General features: G+C 35.4%; 1 protein-coding gene across 4 annotated transcripts in view; it reads right to left on the bottom strand.

Moving 5' to 3' along the window:
* Nucleotides 1-16,241, bottom strand: part of l(2)37Cb (DEAH-box helicase 16 lethal (2) 37Cb) — a 311,532-nt gene that overhangs the window by 237,331 nt on the left and 57,960 nt on the right. For all 4 annotated transcript variants that reach the window (XR_016550053.1, XM_090410204.1, XM_090410206.1 and 1 more), the window contains one exon: nucleotides 4,015-4,186. Coding sequence is in view for 3 of the 4 variants with exons in the window: in XM_090410204.1 (XP_090266330.1) it covers nucleotides 4,015-4,186 (172 nt within the window). In the remaining variant the exon portion in view is untranslated. The remainder of the gene's footprint in view (nucleotides 1-4,014; nucleotides 4,187-16,241) is intronic.

Here is a 16,241-nt window from a genome sequence, read left to right as displayed (position 1 = left end):
CCCCCCCCCTTGCAAAAAAAAAAAAAAAAAAAAAAAACACATCTGTGATACTTACAACCAAAGAGAGGAACAGCATAACTATCTATAACCACCCACATGCATCAAGTATATCTAAAATAATATACGTTTTGTATCTATAAAATTATTTATTTTTGTATCATCATCATCAAATACCTGATATATACCCTCAAAGGGTGTACATGATATGATAGTACTACATGAAAAATTACATCATTACTAACTTCCTGTTTACAATTTTCCTCCAAATCAGTCTGTTACTTGTCAAGACTCCAATATTATCAGGCACTTTTTACTGTATCAATCCACCTATATCTTGGTCTTCCTCAGGGGCTTTTTTCCTGGCAACCTGGTAGAGAACACAACACTTGTTTTGCTAATCTTTACTCTCCCATTCTGTTTAAGTGACCATACCACCTGAGATTAGCTCTGCTAACACATTTCTGGATGCTGACAAAGTCAAGTTTTTTCCTAATATCCTCGTTATTAAAATGATATTGCCATTGATGCCATATGTTAATACCTTTATCTTTCTCAGGACTCTCAGATCCATAAGTTAAAACTGGTTTGAACACTTGTCTTGTATACAGCTAATTTAGTGTTCCAACTAATTTCTCTCTTAATCCATATTAATTTATTCAATTGACTTCCTACCATACCAGCTTTGTTGATTCTGTTGTCTATTTCCATATTTAATTTACCATCTTCACAAAAAATCGTGCCTAAGTAGCTGAAATGTTTTACTCGTACTATAGATTCTCCATTCACAATGCAGTTGATATTTTCAACCATTTCTGCCTATTTTCATTGTCTTTATCTTGTTATTGCTGACCTTCATACCATATCTATCACAGCAGTTATTCAATTTAGTCAGGGAATCTTGCAGACTTGTAGCGGATTTATTTAGAAGTATAACATCATCTGCATAAAGCAAGGAGCTGACAACATTAACATCACCAATTTTGATATCAGGTTTAATACAACTTTCTTTCATAATGTGATCCATATAGATAATGAATAACAGAGGGGATAATGTACATCCTTGTCTGACACCAGATTTAACATTAAATCACCTTCCTGCAAATTTTAATTTTCAAATAAAGACTAAGTATTGGTTGATATAATGCCCCATTAACACCATATACATGTAGCGTTTCAAATAACTTTTCTCTTGGCACCTTGTCATATGCCTTTTCCAAATCTACAAAACTTAAATACAGATCTTTGTTATATTTCCATGATTCTCTGTAATTCTTTTCAATATGAAATTCAATTTTATCTATCGTAAAGTGAAAATCTGATTCTAACAGCCCTCTATTTGGCTTGAATCCTGCTTGTTCTTCACCAAATTTCTTTTCCACAATCCTTCTCAACCATTTCTCAAGTATACTTGCATATATCTCATATTCAGTTTTATTTCCCTTTTAATATATGGGTACTATGAGAGTTCTACTCCAATCATCAGGAATTTGTCCCTCTGTCCAGGCTTTCTGAACTATGCAGTGCACCCACTATAAGACTTTTATACCTCCATACTTGAGCATTTCTGGTCAAATATCATCTACTCCTGCTGCCTTTCCACATTTCAGGATTTTGATGGCTTTTTCTACTTCAAGTATGGATATGTATTCCTGACTGCATGTCTGGTCAGTGTTTTTTACCACTGTGCTGTCATCACTGCTTGTTTCATTTAGCAGTTTTTCAAAGTAAGTACTCCATACTTCAAGAATATCTTTTTCTCCTGTTTTAACGCAATCTTAATCATCTCTAATTCCTTTTACAGACTCTGTCATCCATTTCTGAGTTTCTTCAACAATCTCCAGAATATCTTGTCACCTTCTTGATATTTATTTTCTATGTTCTTACCAAAGTCCTCTATGACGTTTGTTTAGCTAGGTTTACACAGTGTTTAGCTTTCTTACATTTGTCTCTGAATTCTCTAAGAGCACAAGCTGACTTATTTGCCAAGAAAATTTACCAATCAATTCTTCAGGGCTTGCCACTGAATCTCCAAGGTTTGGTTCCTGTTATCAAACTCTTTCATTTTTTTCTTCAATAATCTTTGTGTATTTTAGTCTACAGTTCACTTTTATTCGCTTTAAAACTTTCTTACATGTTATTCTTTTCAATATGAAATTCAATTTTATCCTGCTCAAGACTAAATGTTGATGACTTCGAATTTCAAATCCTCTGTACACTCTGGTGTCCTACACCAGGGGAAACATCACTATCAACAATAAGATAGTCAATGAGACTTTTCTTATTCCTTGCCTCTTCTCTCCATGTGAATTTGTGTACATTTTTATGTTGGAACATTGTGTTAGTAATAAGCAGTACATGTGCTGAGCAGAAATCCAACAGGTATTTTTGCTCTTTTCTCCAAAATTTCTCAATATATTTTTGTATGTCTGATAAATTTTTGTCCTACTCTGCTATTTAGATCCCCAACAAGGACCAACTTTTCCTTTTTCATTGTGTCAGCTGCTTTCTCTAAAGCATCAAAAAATTCCTCCACTTCTACTTAGTAGTCTCCTGTGGGACCATAGGCACAAATAAGTCTCATTGTCGAGTTCCCCACTCTCATATTTGCCCACATCACTCTACTTGAGATTGCTTTCCATTCAAGGAGATTAGCCTCGTATTTAGTCTTGAATACTATGGCTACTTCTTTTCCTTGATTGTCATTGCCTGAATATAACATTTTGTATTTATTGCTCAAAAAGATCTCACCAGTTTTGCCTTTTTTGTTTCATTCACCCCTATTATGTTAATCTGATACTTATCCAATTCCTCAGCTAGCTCCATTTCTTTGCTATTCAGGCTTCTTATGTTGATAATACCAATCTTGAACTCTGGTGATATTGAGTTGGGGTGGGTTTTAGGATTTGTTCCAGTAGCTGACTTTTCGCTGTTTGCCCTGGTTCCCTGACGAAAACAAGGAGCCTTGCTTAACCAGACGACGCTCCAGCCGGCATGAAATTCTGTCATGTTGTACCATAATTTTTTTATTTTGGTTTAAGCCAATAAGAGTACAATTTGGTCAGCTAAATTCCAAATTGCCAGCCCATCCTCGTTTGTTCAATATCCAAGTAGATACCTAACAAGGTGCACCATGAGAAGGTGAGGACTGGACATTAAGCCAGAAGCCCTGATTGGTTCTCCTTTAAATTCCTTTAAACGCTATGTGGAGGTCTCCTTTCAGTTATATAGCTTTGATCCTTAAGCACCCCTTATTTTCGTATATATATCTGTAATATCCAAAGGTTATATTGACTCCAATGTCAATATAACTCCAAGGTTATATTGACTCCAACTATATAATTATGGACATATATACACATCCAGGATGGTACGGATGTGAATCATGACAGACAAGAATAGTGTTATAGTATTATTAATGGTGATAAGCCAAATCCATTAAAGAAGTAGTTATCAAGGTAGCATTATCATTCTTCCTACAAAAAATATTCCTGCATTTTCTCCAAGTTAAAAAGATTTTATTTAGAAAGTTTTTTTTTTTTTTTTTTTTTAAATATAAAGAATATTCCAGTGTGTCCAGTCTGCAACTACTTGCATGCTGGCAAAATTTTGTATCTCTTGAGCCCTGATTTTCGATATTCAGTACAGAAATTCCTGCATAATTCTCACACTCGGTTTTCTTTCTATTCTTATAGATTTAGTGCAATGAGATTACCTTCCACCATCTAGAATTCAAACTTTAGAACATTTGGCATGTAAAATGATTACACCTCTATATTTAAATGCTCTAAGTCAAATATAATGAGAGGGATGAAAAAGTGATTGGGGTTCATAATATCTGTGTGATTTAGTTATTTATAAAGCATTATGGAAATTTCAGTATTAAAACAATCATAATTAATATTGCAAAACAAACCTACTTCAACAAATAATGAAGCTAAAACATTTTTATAATAAACATCTAAAATACATGAAAACAATGTAAAATTCCCAAAACTAATTCAGTTAACTTGTTACTTTTTTGTCTGATTTCTCTACAATATTTCGAGTGTGCTCTTTATCCTTCTTCTTTAATCTTTTAGTGAATTCATCTCTTTCTTTAAGATCCTGAAGTCTTTCTTGCTCCATATGTTCATAGTCACTTTCAGAATCTGACTTCTGTTTCATAGTTTTTTTTGTTTTTATAGTCCTGCAGATAAAATAATTATTTAAGAATATGAAAAACACATTTTCAAGCACAGATGAATAACAAAAATAATGACTAATGACTTCACATAGACATCTGATCACAATTAAAACAATCTTGAGTTTAATTTAAAATATAAAAATTATCTACCATAATCTTTCAAAAGAATGAAATGGGTTCACTTTCTTCTTTCAGGAATGAAAGTGGGAGGGAAGGAAATTATATGCTTATATAATGTATTGTGCAAAACAAAACAATGGCACTATTGTCATTACTTAAAGAATGCTATATTATTCTTAATTATAATAATTTAGTGCAATGGAGTCAGGGACGGATCATGGGAGGCCACATATCACCTGCCATGTCTGTTCATTGTGCTTACCACCTTCAATGGCAATCTATTCCGACATAGCACTCTATGAGAGAAAAAGCTAGCTTTCACCCTTTTTTTTTTAATGCATTCATTCTCAACTTCCATAGATGCCTCTTGTCCTCTTCCAACAACATGAAAATTCCATCAACTAGTATCCTGTATGACCCTTGCAGAAGTTTGCAAGTCTCAATCATATCCCCCCCCCTCTTTCTTCTGTCTGATAGTGTCTACAGTCAACAAATTCTCAATCTGGCTACATGATCTGTATTCTACATTAACGATATTATCTTTAAAAATTCTTCTCTGCACTCTCTCTCTCCACTGTATCTGCAACACCACAGAAACTAGGAGATCAGAACTGCACAAAATAGTTCAAGAGAGGTAGTATCAAGGCCTTATAAAGAGATAAAACAACTTCCTTATCTTTATGTCTCAAGGTTCATTTCAGCATTGTAACTATCCTCTGAGTTGTATTTGCAATCTTTGAAACATAGCCATCGAACCTAAACTTCCAATCTACAAACCCCAAGATATCTTGACTGATCAGTTTCTCCTAGCATAATGCCACCAATATAATAAAATATACAATTATATTAAATTAACTACATATAATTTTATAACTATATAAAATAACTTTTCACAAACATCTGGATACTTTTATTGTAACCTTATATATACAGGGCAAGAGAGATACAACTTAAATCTACTACCTATAAAAAAAGTTATAAAAAAAAAACAGGAATCAAACCTTGGAGATTCAATGGCAAGCTCTGAAGAAAACATTGATTGATTCTGCCCAAGAGGCATGTGGTGAGGTTGTCTGCAAGAATAGAAAATTCAGAACTCCCTGGTGGACACAGGAAGTTAAAGAGGCAGCTAAGGAAAAGAAGAAAGCATATCAAAAGCACATAGCAAATAAGTCAGCTTGTGCTCTTAGAGAATATAGAGACAAATGTAAGAAAGCTAAACACTGTGACTAGCTAAACAAAAGTCAAAAAAAGACTTTGGTAAGAACACAGAAAATAAATATCAAGAAGGTGGCAAGATATTCTGGAGGTTGCTGAAGAAGTTCAGAAATGGAGGAAAGAGTGCTGTAAAAGGAATTAGAGATGATAAAGGTGATATGATAACTGGAGAAAAAGATATCCTTGAAGTATGGAGTAATTACTTTGAAAAATTGCTAAATGAAACTAGCAGTGATGACAGCACAGTGATAAAAAACAATGACCAGGCGTGCAATCAGGAATACATATCCATGCTTGAAATAGAAAAAGCCATCAAAAGCCTGAAATGTGGAAAGGCAGATGGAGTAGAATGATATTAGACCAGAAATGCTCAAGTATGGAGGTATAAAAGTTTTACAGTGGCTACACTGATTAGTTCAGAGAGCCTGGACAGAAGAACGAATTCCAGATGATTGGAGTAGAGCTCTCATAGTGCCCATATATAAAAAGGGAAATAAAACTGAATATGAGAATTACAGAGGTATTTCATTACTGAGTGTTCCTGGTAAGTTATATGCAAGTATACTTGAGAAACGGTTGAGAAGCTTGGTGAGGAACAAGCTGGATTAAGGCCAAACAGAGGCTGTCAGGATAAGTTTATCCTGACAGCCTCTAGTTGAAAAGTCATGGGAATATAACAAAAATCTGTATTTAAGTTTAGTAGATCTGGAAAAAGCATATGACAAGGTGCCAAGAGAGAAGCTATTCAAAACGCTACAGTTGTATGGTGTCAGTGGATCATTATATCAAGCATCAAGCAATACTTAGTCTTTATTTGAGTTGTAAGTCAGCAGTTAGAATTGAAGGAAGTACATGGAGATGATTTAATGTTAAATCTGGTGTCAGACAAGGATGTACATTATGAAGGAAAGTGGTATTAAACTTTATATCAAAATTGGAGATGTTAATGTCAGCTCCTTGCTTTATGCAGATGATGTTATACTTCTAAATAAATCCGCTACAAGTCTGCAAGATTCCCTGACTAAATTGAATAACTGCTGTGATAGATATGGCATGAAGGTCAGCAATAACAAGACAAAGATAATGAGAATAGGCAGAAGCATTGAAAATATCAGCTGCATTGTGAATGGAGAACCTATAGAACAAGTGAAACATTTTAGCTACTTAGGCACAATTTTTAGTGAAGATGGTAAATTAAATATGGAAATAGACAACAGAATCAATAAAGCCGGTATGGCAGGAAGTCAATTGAATAAATTTATATGGAATAAGAGAGAAATTAGTCAAAACACTAAATTAGCTAAATACAAGACAATGTTCAAACCAATTTTAACTTATGGATCTGAGAGCTGGGTCGGAAGTAAAACACACTTGACCAAAGACTAGAGACCGCAGATATGAGAGTCCTGAGAAAGATTAAGGGCATGAACAGATGGCATCAATGGCAATATCATATTAAAAACGAGGATATTAGGAAAGAACTTGACATTGTCAAGTTCTTTCCTAATATCCTCGTTTGTCAACTTCTTTCCTAATCTTTCCTCAGCTAATGCATCCAGGAATGCATTAGCAGAGCTAATCTCAGGTGGACATTCACTTAAATAGAATGGGCAAGGAAAGATTATCCAAACAAGTGTTCTCTGCCAGGTTGGCAGTAAAAAGACCCAGAGGAAGACCAAGATATATGTGGAATTGATACAGTAAAAACTGCCATAGAAGATAGATATATGAATATAAGATCTGACAATGTTGTAGATTTGACAGGTAACAGATTGATTTGGCAGAAAATTGTAAGTAGGAAGTTAGTAATGACGTAAATTTTTCATGTAGTACTATCATATCCTGCACACCCTTGAGGGTAAATGTTGGGAATTTGATGATGATGATGATAAAATGGGTTTACTTGCTCAATCTATCATTCTATATCAATACCGTTATAGATGATCTTAAAAAAAAATGTTATATTGACAAAAGAAAGTAATACATTCTTTAACTCTCAATATACATTACACAGAATTATACCAAAACGGGCATTCCTTTAAGGTGGATTTAAAATGCAACACAGCTCATCACAATTTAGTTTGTGTTTCTTTCGTTTATTATTAATAACGAAGGGTGAATTTATATAAATTATCCATAAACACAGTAATTTAACAGGAAAGACAAGTAGATAGCACTCGATGTGGAGCCAGACTCACTTTTCACAATGCACTCATGCAACAAGACAAGTCAAAGACTTGTCTTTGCAAGATAATTGTATTGTAAAAGAATCTGCATTATGCACAATTTTCAAGCATTTGTTTATCATCTTGTGAGCTGTGAAAATAAGCTTAGCACAAAACTATATTACAACTATGCACCAACTGAAGTGGTAATAGTGTTGAAATAATAAGATATATAACTCTACTACAGTATTCAATTAGATTGTTCCAATTTTAATTTTTGCATTTATGACTGGTTATTTTCTTAATGAAATTATATTATGAGAAAAGTACAATTATTATTATTTTAAATAATATTGTCTATTATATATGTTCATGCATATGTATATGCATGTAAGTTTAATAGCATAGAATTTTATGTCAAATAGTTTTTTATATTTTTACTTACTGCACCTATTATGGAATGCCAATCATTACAAATGCTTGTTTTGCCAATTATCACGGATTTTGTTGTAATGGAATACAACCAATAAAGGGCACAGATGGACACAGACTTTTGTCTTCAGAAAGTAGTCAAATAAAATAATCAGCTAATATACAGTAAAGATGAAATGATCAGGTGTCACAGTTTTTCATTTTGATTTTTTGCAGTTTAACTCACAGCACACAAAAAATAAATATTTATTTAGGTATTATTTCTGGGAAATTCCCATGTTACTCCTCTTAAAAAACTATTATTTTTACGGCTATTCCTGCCTGTTTTCGTTTAGGAGTGTCCCTTATTTTAAATACATTGGCTCTTTACTCAAGAATTCTTAGGGTATTATAAGTGTATTTTAAAGGTAAATATACGCAGATTAATAGAGGAAGAAATTTTGCATATACCTTGTTTGGAAGTTAGGATATCTTCTTTTTCCATACTTCTGCTGTTTGCTGTTAAAAAATGGGTGGGGGGTTGATAAATTAGAAAACCCAGGGATTTTTTAAAATAATATATATATACATTATTATATTTAAGGGTGCTTTTTGGGGAAGGGTTATATGAGAAACCGGGGCGGGGGAGAACATTTAGTGGGCTAACACAGAAGTATGGAGTAAGAAGACATCCTAACTTCCAAACAAGGTATGTGCAAAATTTCTTCATCTATTAATCTGCATATATTTAACTTTAAAATACACTTATAATACCCGAAGAATTCTTGAGTAAAGAGCCAATGTATTTAAAATAAGGGACACTCCTAAACAAAAACAGGCAGGAATAGCCATAAACACAATAATATTTATTTAATTCTCTAGCTGCTAATATTTCGCTGGTTTGCCCACCCATCACCCAACCAGATGGCACTGTTACAGTATCCAAAGAAAAAACTGACCTTCTAGCATCACTCTTTTACTCTAACTCCTGCATAGAAGACAAAAGCAAATCAAATCACCTCCTTCCATACTAGCAACTGAGCACCTATGCCTCCTGTGGCTTTTTGGGAGAAAGACATTATCAGACAGAATATTAGACAACCTGAATGCTACAAAGTCATCAGGTCCCAATGGCATCCAAACCTGTGCTCCAGAGCACCTAGAGAAAGCAAACTACCTTCCTTTGGTCTTCTGCCACCCTTTCTTTTCTGGTCATTCACTGTATGTCATGATGGATGGCACCCTCTCTTCAAGCTTTGCCACCAATGCAAGAGTCCCTCAGGGATCTGTTCTCTATCTCATCTCATGGAAACTAATATATATCCAACCCATTCCACAAAAAAACCTACCATCAAACTACCGACCAATTGCCATCACCTTAATCCTCACCAAAATAATGGAGAAAGTATCAATGGTCGGTTTTTTCATTACCTAATTTTTTCCATCATGAAGCTCACGAGTTAATCAGCGACCACCAGTATGGATTCTGCCAATCCAGGTCCATGGCTGATATCTTATCCTACATCACTCACAACTGGACAAGTGACATGGAAAGGCTCGAAGAAACGTGTGCTTTGACATTTCCAAGACTTTCGATTGTGTTTGGCATCAAGGCTTGTTTTGCAAACTGCCTTCCTTCCGTCTACCTGCCACCCTTTGTAACTGCATAGCCAGCTTCCTCTCTGGATGTTCACAGTGGATCGTACAATCTCTTTGAGCTTTGTCATCACTGCAGGAGTGCCTCAGGGCTCTGTTCACTCACCTATCCCTCTTTCTCTTATACATAAATGACCCACTTTCAATCACTGATCCTATCCATATCTTTGCTGACAATAGCACTCTTCATTCATCCTACTCCTTTGACAAACCATGTAGTTCCCAGACATCTCTTACATCAAGATCTGCAACCAGTGCCTTAAACACTGATCTGCACATCATCTTTCAGTGGGGCAAGGATAACCTAGTAACCTACAATGCTGCCAAAATGCAGTCCTGTCTTTTCTCTCGCAAAAGGGATATTGGAGGTAAATGTCAGTCCAAGGAGAGATAGTTCATCCTCTATAATACACACGTCACCAGACAGGATGAACTTTCTCTCCTTGGACCGACATTTACCTGCAATCTCTCTCTCTCTTGGCTCAAACACATTACATCAATATCTTCCTCAGCTTCTAAAAAACTAGGCATTCTTTTCCACTCAAGAAGCTATTTTATACCCACCCACCCAGCTACTAACCTTATACAAATTCCAAATACATCCAACATCCATCCTTAAAACACTGTTCATGTATTTGGAGTGGTGCACCTAAAACCTCCTTAAAAATTCTGGATGCTATCCAGAGGAGAGCAATTCAGCTTGTAAATGATCTTTCCCTCACAGGCTCACTTCAACTTCTATCTCGCAGACAGTGTTTCAGCTCTCTCTCTCTCTCTCTCTCTCTCTCTCTCTTCTACAGGTACTTTCATGGTCAATGCTCTAGTGAATTGGCAAACATCATTCCTCCACCTGCTGTTAGGCCTGTTAAAACAAGAGCAGCAGCTGTCCACCATTCCTTTACAGTACAACTGCAAACTCATTGAACCTGTTTCTCCTCTGCTTTATTTATTCCATCTACCTCTGTTCTCCATGATGTGTTTCTCAACATGTAGTTGGGAAACACATCATTTCAACTTACATCTCTTTAAGAAGAATGCCAATAGGTTTCTTCTTTCTCAACCTTTATCTTCACCTCACACATGGCACTAATGTGCTATAGGTTTTTGTACCTCGTGTGAATGAAATATAAAAAAACAATCTTCAGAGTACAAACAGTTTTTCACAATAAAAACAGCAACAATAAGTTAATAGTGGGAACAGCAAAACTGTACCAGACAATAAAGAAGCCCTATATGGCACCATTTATTGTCGGATAAATAAGTTTTACAAGTAACAATTCATTCTTAAAACGAATGTCTGTTTTGGGTATAGTACTTCAGTCCCCACTTACTATCTAATCCTTTAGATCAGGTATCCAAAGTATGGTCTGCCAGTACTGGTTTGCTATAATGATGGTGCAAAATGTATATTTTATGTTCTCAACGGTGGATGTTAACAAATCTTCCTGTTGCCCATATTAAGCCAGGTCACAAGTACAAGGCATATAAGGCATTTCATACACTCTTGGATGTGGTAAAGGATAGGGTTTGTCCTTACATGAACAGATGTTTGCTAGTTTGATATATGGTTTCAATGTGGTATGGAGCGTACAATTACTAAGCACTCTGGATATCTTTTCAGATGTACCCTGAATATATGGGAGAGTAACAAGTTTACTGTAGACCCTTGATTTGATAAAGTCTCATTTTTTCTTCCTAGAGATATACAAATTATTCAAATTTACAGTGCATGTTTTATTTAACATTGAAGCAAAACATACAAAACAACTGGATAGGACAGCAATGGTCTCCCCCCCCACTCCAGCTAATTTCCATGTAGAACACTTAGGAGGAATTGTTGTAGATAAACTTATATGTTGGTTATACATGACTTTAAATTTTTCAGGAAATGACAACCTATGGGGGGCTTAATGATCAAAGCTGTATAACTGAGAGGAGACCTCCACATAGCCTTTAAAGGAATGCAGAGAACCAATCAGGGCTTCTGGCCTAATGACCAACCCTCACCTTCTCGTGGTGCACCCAGTTAGGTATCTGCTTGGATACTGAACAAACGAGGATGATCTGGCGATTTGGGATTTAGCCGACCAAATTGTATTCTTATTGGTTAAACCAAAATAAAAAATGATGGTACAACATGACAAAATTTCATGCCGGCTGGGGCATCACCTGGTTAAACTAGGCTCTCATTGTTTTCGCCAGGGAACCAGGGCGAACAGCGAAAAGTCACTGGAACAAATCCTAACACCAACCCCAACTCAACATCGCCAGAGTTCAAGATTGGTACTATCGACATAAGAAGCCTGAATGGCAAAGAAATGGAGCTGGCTGAGGAATTGGATAAGTACCAGATCGACATACTAGGGGTTGACTGAAACAAAAAAGACAAAAACTGGTGAGATCTTTCTGAGCAATACATACAAAATGTCATATTCAGGCAATGACAATCAAGGAAAAGAAGGAGTAGCCATAGTATTCAACACAAAATAAGAGGCTAATCTTCTTGAATGGAAGGCAGTCTCAAGTAGAATTGTGGGCAAGTATCAGAATGGGGGAACTGGACAATGAGACATTTGTACCTATGGCCCGCAGAAGGTTCTACTAAGGTAGAAGTAGAATTTTTTTATGCTTTGGAAAAAGCAACTGATACAATAAAAAAGGAAAAGTTGGTCCTTGTTGGGGATCTAAATAGCAGAGTCGGAAATGATTGTCAGACACAAAGATATTTTGGGAAAATTTGGAGAAAAGAGCAAAGCTAATAAAAATGGCAAATGCCTGTTAGATTTCTGCTCAGGACATGGACTGGTTATTACTAGCACCATGTTCCAACATAAAAATGTGCACAAATTCACATGGAGAGAAGAGGCTAGTCATAAGAAAAGTCTCATTGACTATGTTATTGTTGATAGTGATGTTTTCTCCCTGGTGCAGGACACCAGAGTGTATAGAGGATTTGAAATCGGAAGTGATCACTATTTAGTCTTGAAGCAGGATAAAATTGAATTTCATATTGAAAAGAATAACATGTAAAAAAGTTTTAAAGTGAATAAAAGTTGAGCAGCTCTCAGATGTGAACTGTAGACGAAAATACACAAAGATTATTGAAGAAAAAATGAAAGAGTTTGAGAACAGGAATCAAACTTGGAGATTCAGTGGCAAACTCTGAAGAAAACATTGATTGATTCTGCCAGAGAGGCATGTGGTGAAGTGGTCGGCAAGGATAGAAAAATTAGGACTCCATGGTGGACACAGGAAATTAAAGAAGCATTGAAGGAAAAGAAGAAAGTATATCAAAAACACCTAGCAAATAAGTCAGCTTGTGCTCTTAGAGAATACAGAGACAAATGTAAGAAAGCTAAACACCGTGTAAAACTAGCTAAACAAAAGTCATGGGAGGACTTTGGCAAGAACATTGAAAATAAATATCAAGACGGTGGTAAGATATTCTGGAGGTTGTTGATGTAAAAGGAGTTAAGGTGACATGAAAATGGGAGAAAAAAGATATCCTCGAAGTATGGAGTAATTACTTCGAAAAATTGCTAAATGAAACAAGCAGTGATAGCACAGTGGTAAAAAGCACTCAACAGGCATACAGTCAGGAATAAATACATATCCATACTTGAAGCCATCAAAGGCTTGAAATGAGGAAAGGCAGCAGGAGTAGGTGATATTCGACCTAAAATGCTAAAGTATGGTGGTATAAAAGTTTCACAGTGGCTAAGCTGCATAGTTCAGAATGCCTGGACAGAGGGACGAATTTCCGATGATTGGAGTAGAGCTCTCATAGTACCCATATATAAAAAGGGATATAAAACTAAATGTGAGAATTACAGTGGTATTTCCCTACTGAGTGTTCCTGGTAAGATTTATGCAAGTATACTTGAGAAACGATTGAGAAGAATTGTGGAAGAAAAGCTTGGTGAAAAACAAGCTGGATTCAGGTCAAATAGAAGCTATCAGGATCAGATCTTCACTTTACGACAAACAGTCGAGAAAGCATGGGAATATAACAAAGATCTGTATTTAAGTTTTGTCGATTTCGAAAAGGCATATAACAAGGTGCCAAGAGAGAGAGAGAGGCTATTCAATACACTACAGTTATATGGTGTCAATGGGGCATTATATCAAGCAAAACTTAGTCTTTATTTGAGTTGTAATCAGCAGTTAGAATTGAAGGAAGTAAAGGAAGATGGTTTAATGTTAAATCTGGTGTGAGACAAGGATGTAATTATCCCCTCTGTTATTCATTACCTATATGGATCACATTATGAAAGAAAATGGTATTAAACATGATATCAAAATTGGAGATGTTTATGTCAGCTCTCTGCTTTATGCGATGTTATACTTCTAAATAAATCCGCTACAAGACAGCAAGATTCTCTGACTAAACTGAATAACTGTTGTAATAGATATGGTCAGCAATAACAAAATAAAGACAATGAAAGTAGGCAGAATCGTTGAAAATGTCAATTGTGTTGTGAATGGAGAACCTGTGGAACAAGTAAAACATTTCAGCTACTTAGGCATGATTATTAGTGAAGATGGTAAATTAAATATAGAAATAGACAACAGAATCAAGAAATCTGGTATGGTAGGAAGTCAATTGAATAAATTCATATGGAATAAGAGAGAAATTATTCGGAACACTAAATTAGCTGTATACAAGACAAGTGTTCAAACCAATTTTAACTTATGGATCTGAGAGTTGGGTCAAAAGAAAAACACTTGACTAAAGACTACAGACCGCAGATATGAGAGTCCTTAGAAAGATTAGAGGCATGAACAGATGGCATCAATGGCAATATCATATTATAAACAAGGATATTAGGAAAGAACTTTACATTGTCAGCATCCAGGAATACGTTAGCAGAGCTAATCTCAGGTGATATGGTCACTTAAACAGACTGGTTGAGGAATGATTAGCAAAACAATTGTTCACTGCCAGGTTAGCAGGAAAATGACCCAGAGGAAGATGTAGATATAGGTGGATTGATACGATACAAAGTGCCTTAGACGATAGAAATATAAGATCTGATAATGTTGGAGTCTTGACAAGTAACAGACTGATATTTGGAAGAAAACTGTAGATAGGAAGTCAGTAATGATGTAATTTTTTTCATGTAGTATATTCATGAAGAGAATAAGAAATGTATTTGCCATCATCTCAATTTTTGGAGTCAGTGGCAGCAGCTATGAAGCATTCCCAAAAACTCAACAAGTATGGTTATATTAATTTGCCAAACTCTATTTTTTAATTTTTTAAATCCAACAATAGATGGTGCCAAATAAGCACCTTAGTTCTTTGTATTTGTCTGCTAAAATTTTAGACAACTCTTAATTTCACACAGCACCTCTATCTGGAAAAGTGAAATCCTACTTGACATGAAAAGAAAACTTCCTTAGCACTGTGGCATCTTAGAAAATATGAAAAGTGAGAATTATGTAAAGAAATGAATGACTCATCTGTAGTACATAATTAAAAAAAAAAGAATGAAGTTCCTGGTGGAACATTCTACAGTTCTATATAGCTCAGGTAATGAAGAAAGCACTGGAAGAACCCCAATAGCAGACTTACACTAGTTTTGACTATATCCTGTGTGACTTATGGAAATTTGTAATGCTTAAATGAGCTATAAGGACAGATTTAGTTTCAACACAGAAACAAAATAAATGACTACAGAGCAACAGATTTCAAAATGGCCTATTGTATATGTGTGTGGAGTGATGCTTAAGTAGATAGAATATGAGAAATGTGAAGAGGACACACCATGGCAGCGTAAGAATATACCAAATAATGTAAGCAGCCTATTTTCACATACCTCATGCAGCAATCCAAAATTCCAAGAAAGCATTTTATTTAATTATTTTTGTCAACATTATACACGAAAGGTCACAAACCCTTTAATGACTTTGTGTGGGCAAGTGCTAATGAAAAATCAACATGTTTCTTGAATTGCTAGAGGTAGTAATCATTGCTCAAAGAATAAGAACGAATGGAATGAACCTGAGAAGTTCATTCAATAAGTTTAAGTTGAACTGTATGTTAATCAGCAGCTGATTTCACAGGCATTTCAGTAGAGAAATGCCTGTGAAAATATAAAGAAATAACATCAAAGAAGAAACAAAGCATTCAGGAAAAAAGTGACTGGAAGGAATGTGTGTGTGTGTGAGGGGGAGGGAAGAAGAGAGAGAGATCATTATTTACAGACTGCTTCTTCTGGCTAACATAAAACAAAGACTTGGAAAACGAAGAACCCGTAATGCTTCCCTTTTGATTACTGAACAATGGACCTCACGTGGTGGTGGACCCAGGTAAGAAAAGAATGAGAACCCTAATACAGTCCTTCTTGCCATTTCGCCTTATAAAGGATCTGATTTCCATTGTATGCATGCGTGCATCTCTTGAAACTTCCATATATGGTCACGTATTGACATTCGACCATGATGACATCATACTTCTCTCATCTTTTGAAATTGCTATATATGGG

This window comes from Typopeltis vanoorti, chromosome 20 (genome assembly GCF_054136105.1).
Source record: "Typopeltis vanoorti isolate ZY-2024b chromosome 20, IOZ_Tvanoo_1.0, whole genome shotgun sequence".
Classification (NCBI taxonomy): Eukaryota; Metazoa; Arthropoda; class Arachnida; order Uropygi; family Thelyphonidae; genus Typopeltis; species Typopeltis vanoorti.
Note: the sequence above shows the minus strand (reverse complement) of the source record. Positions and strands in the feature narration are given on the sequence as shown.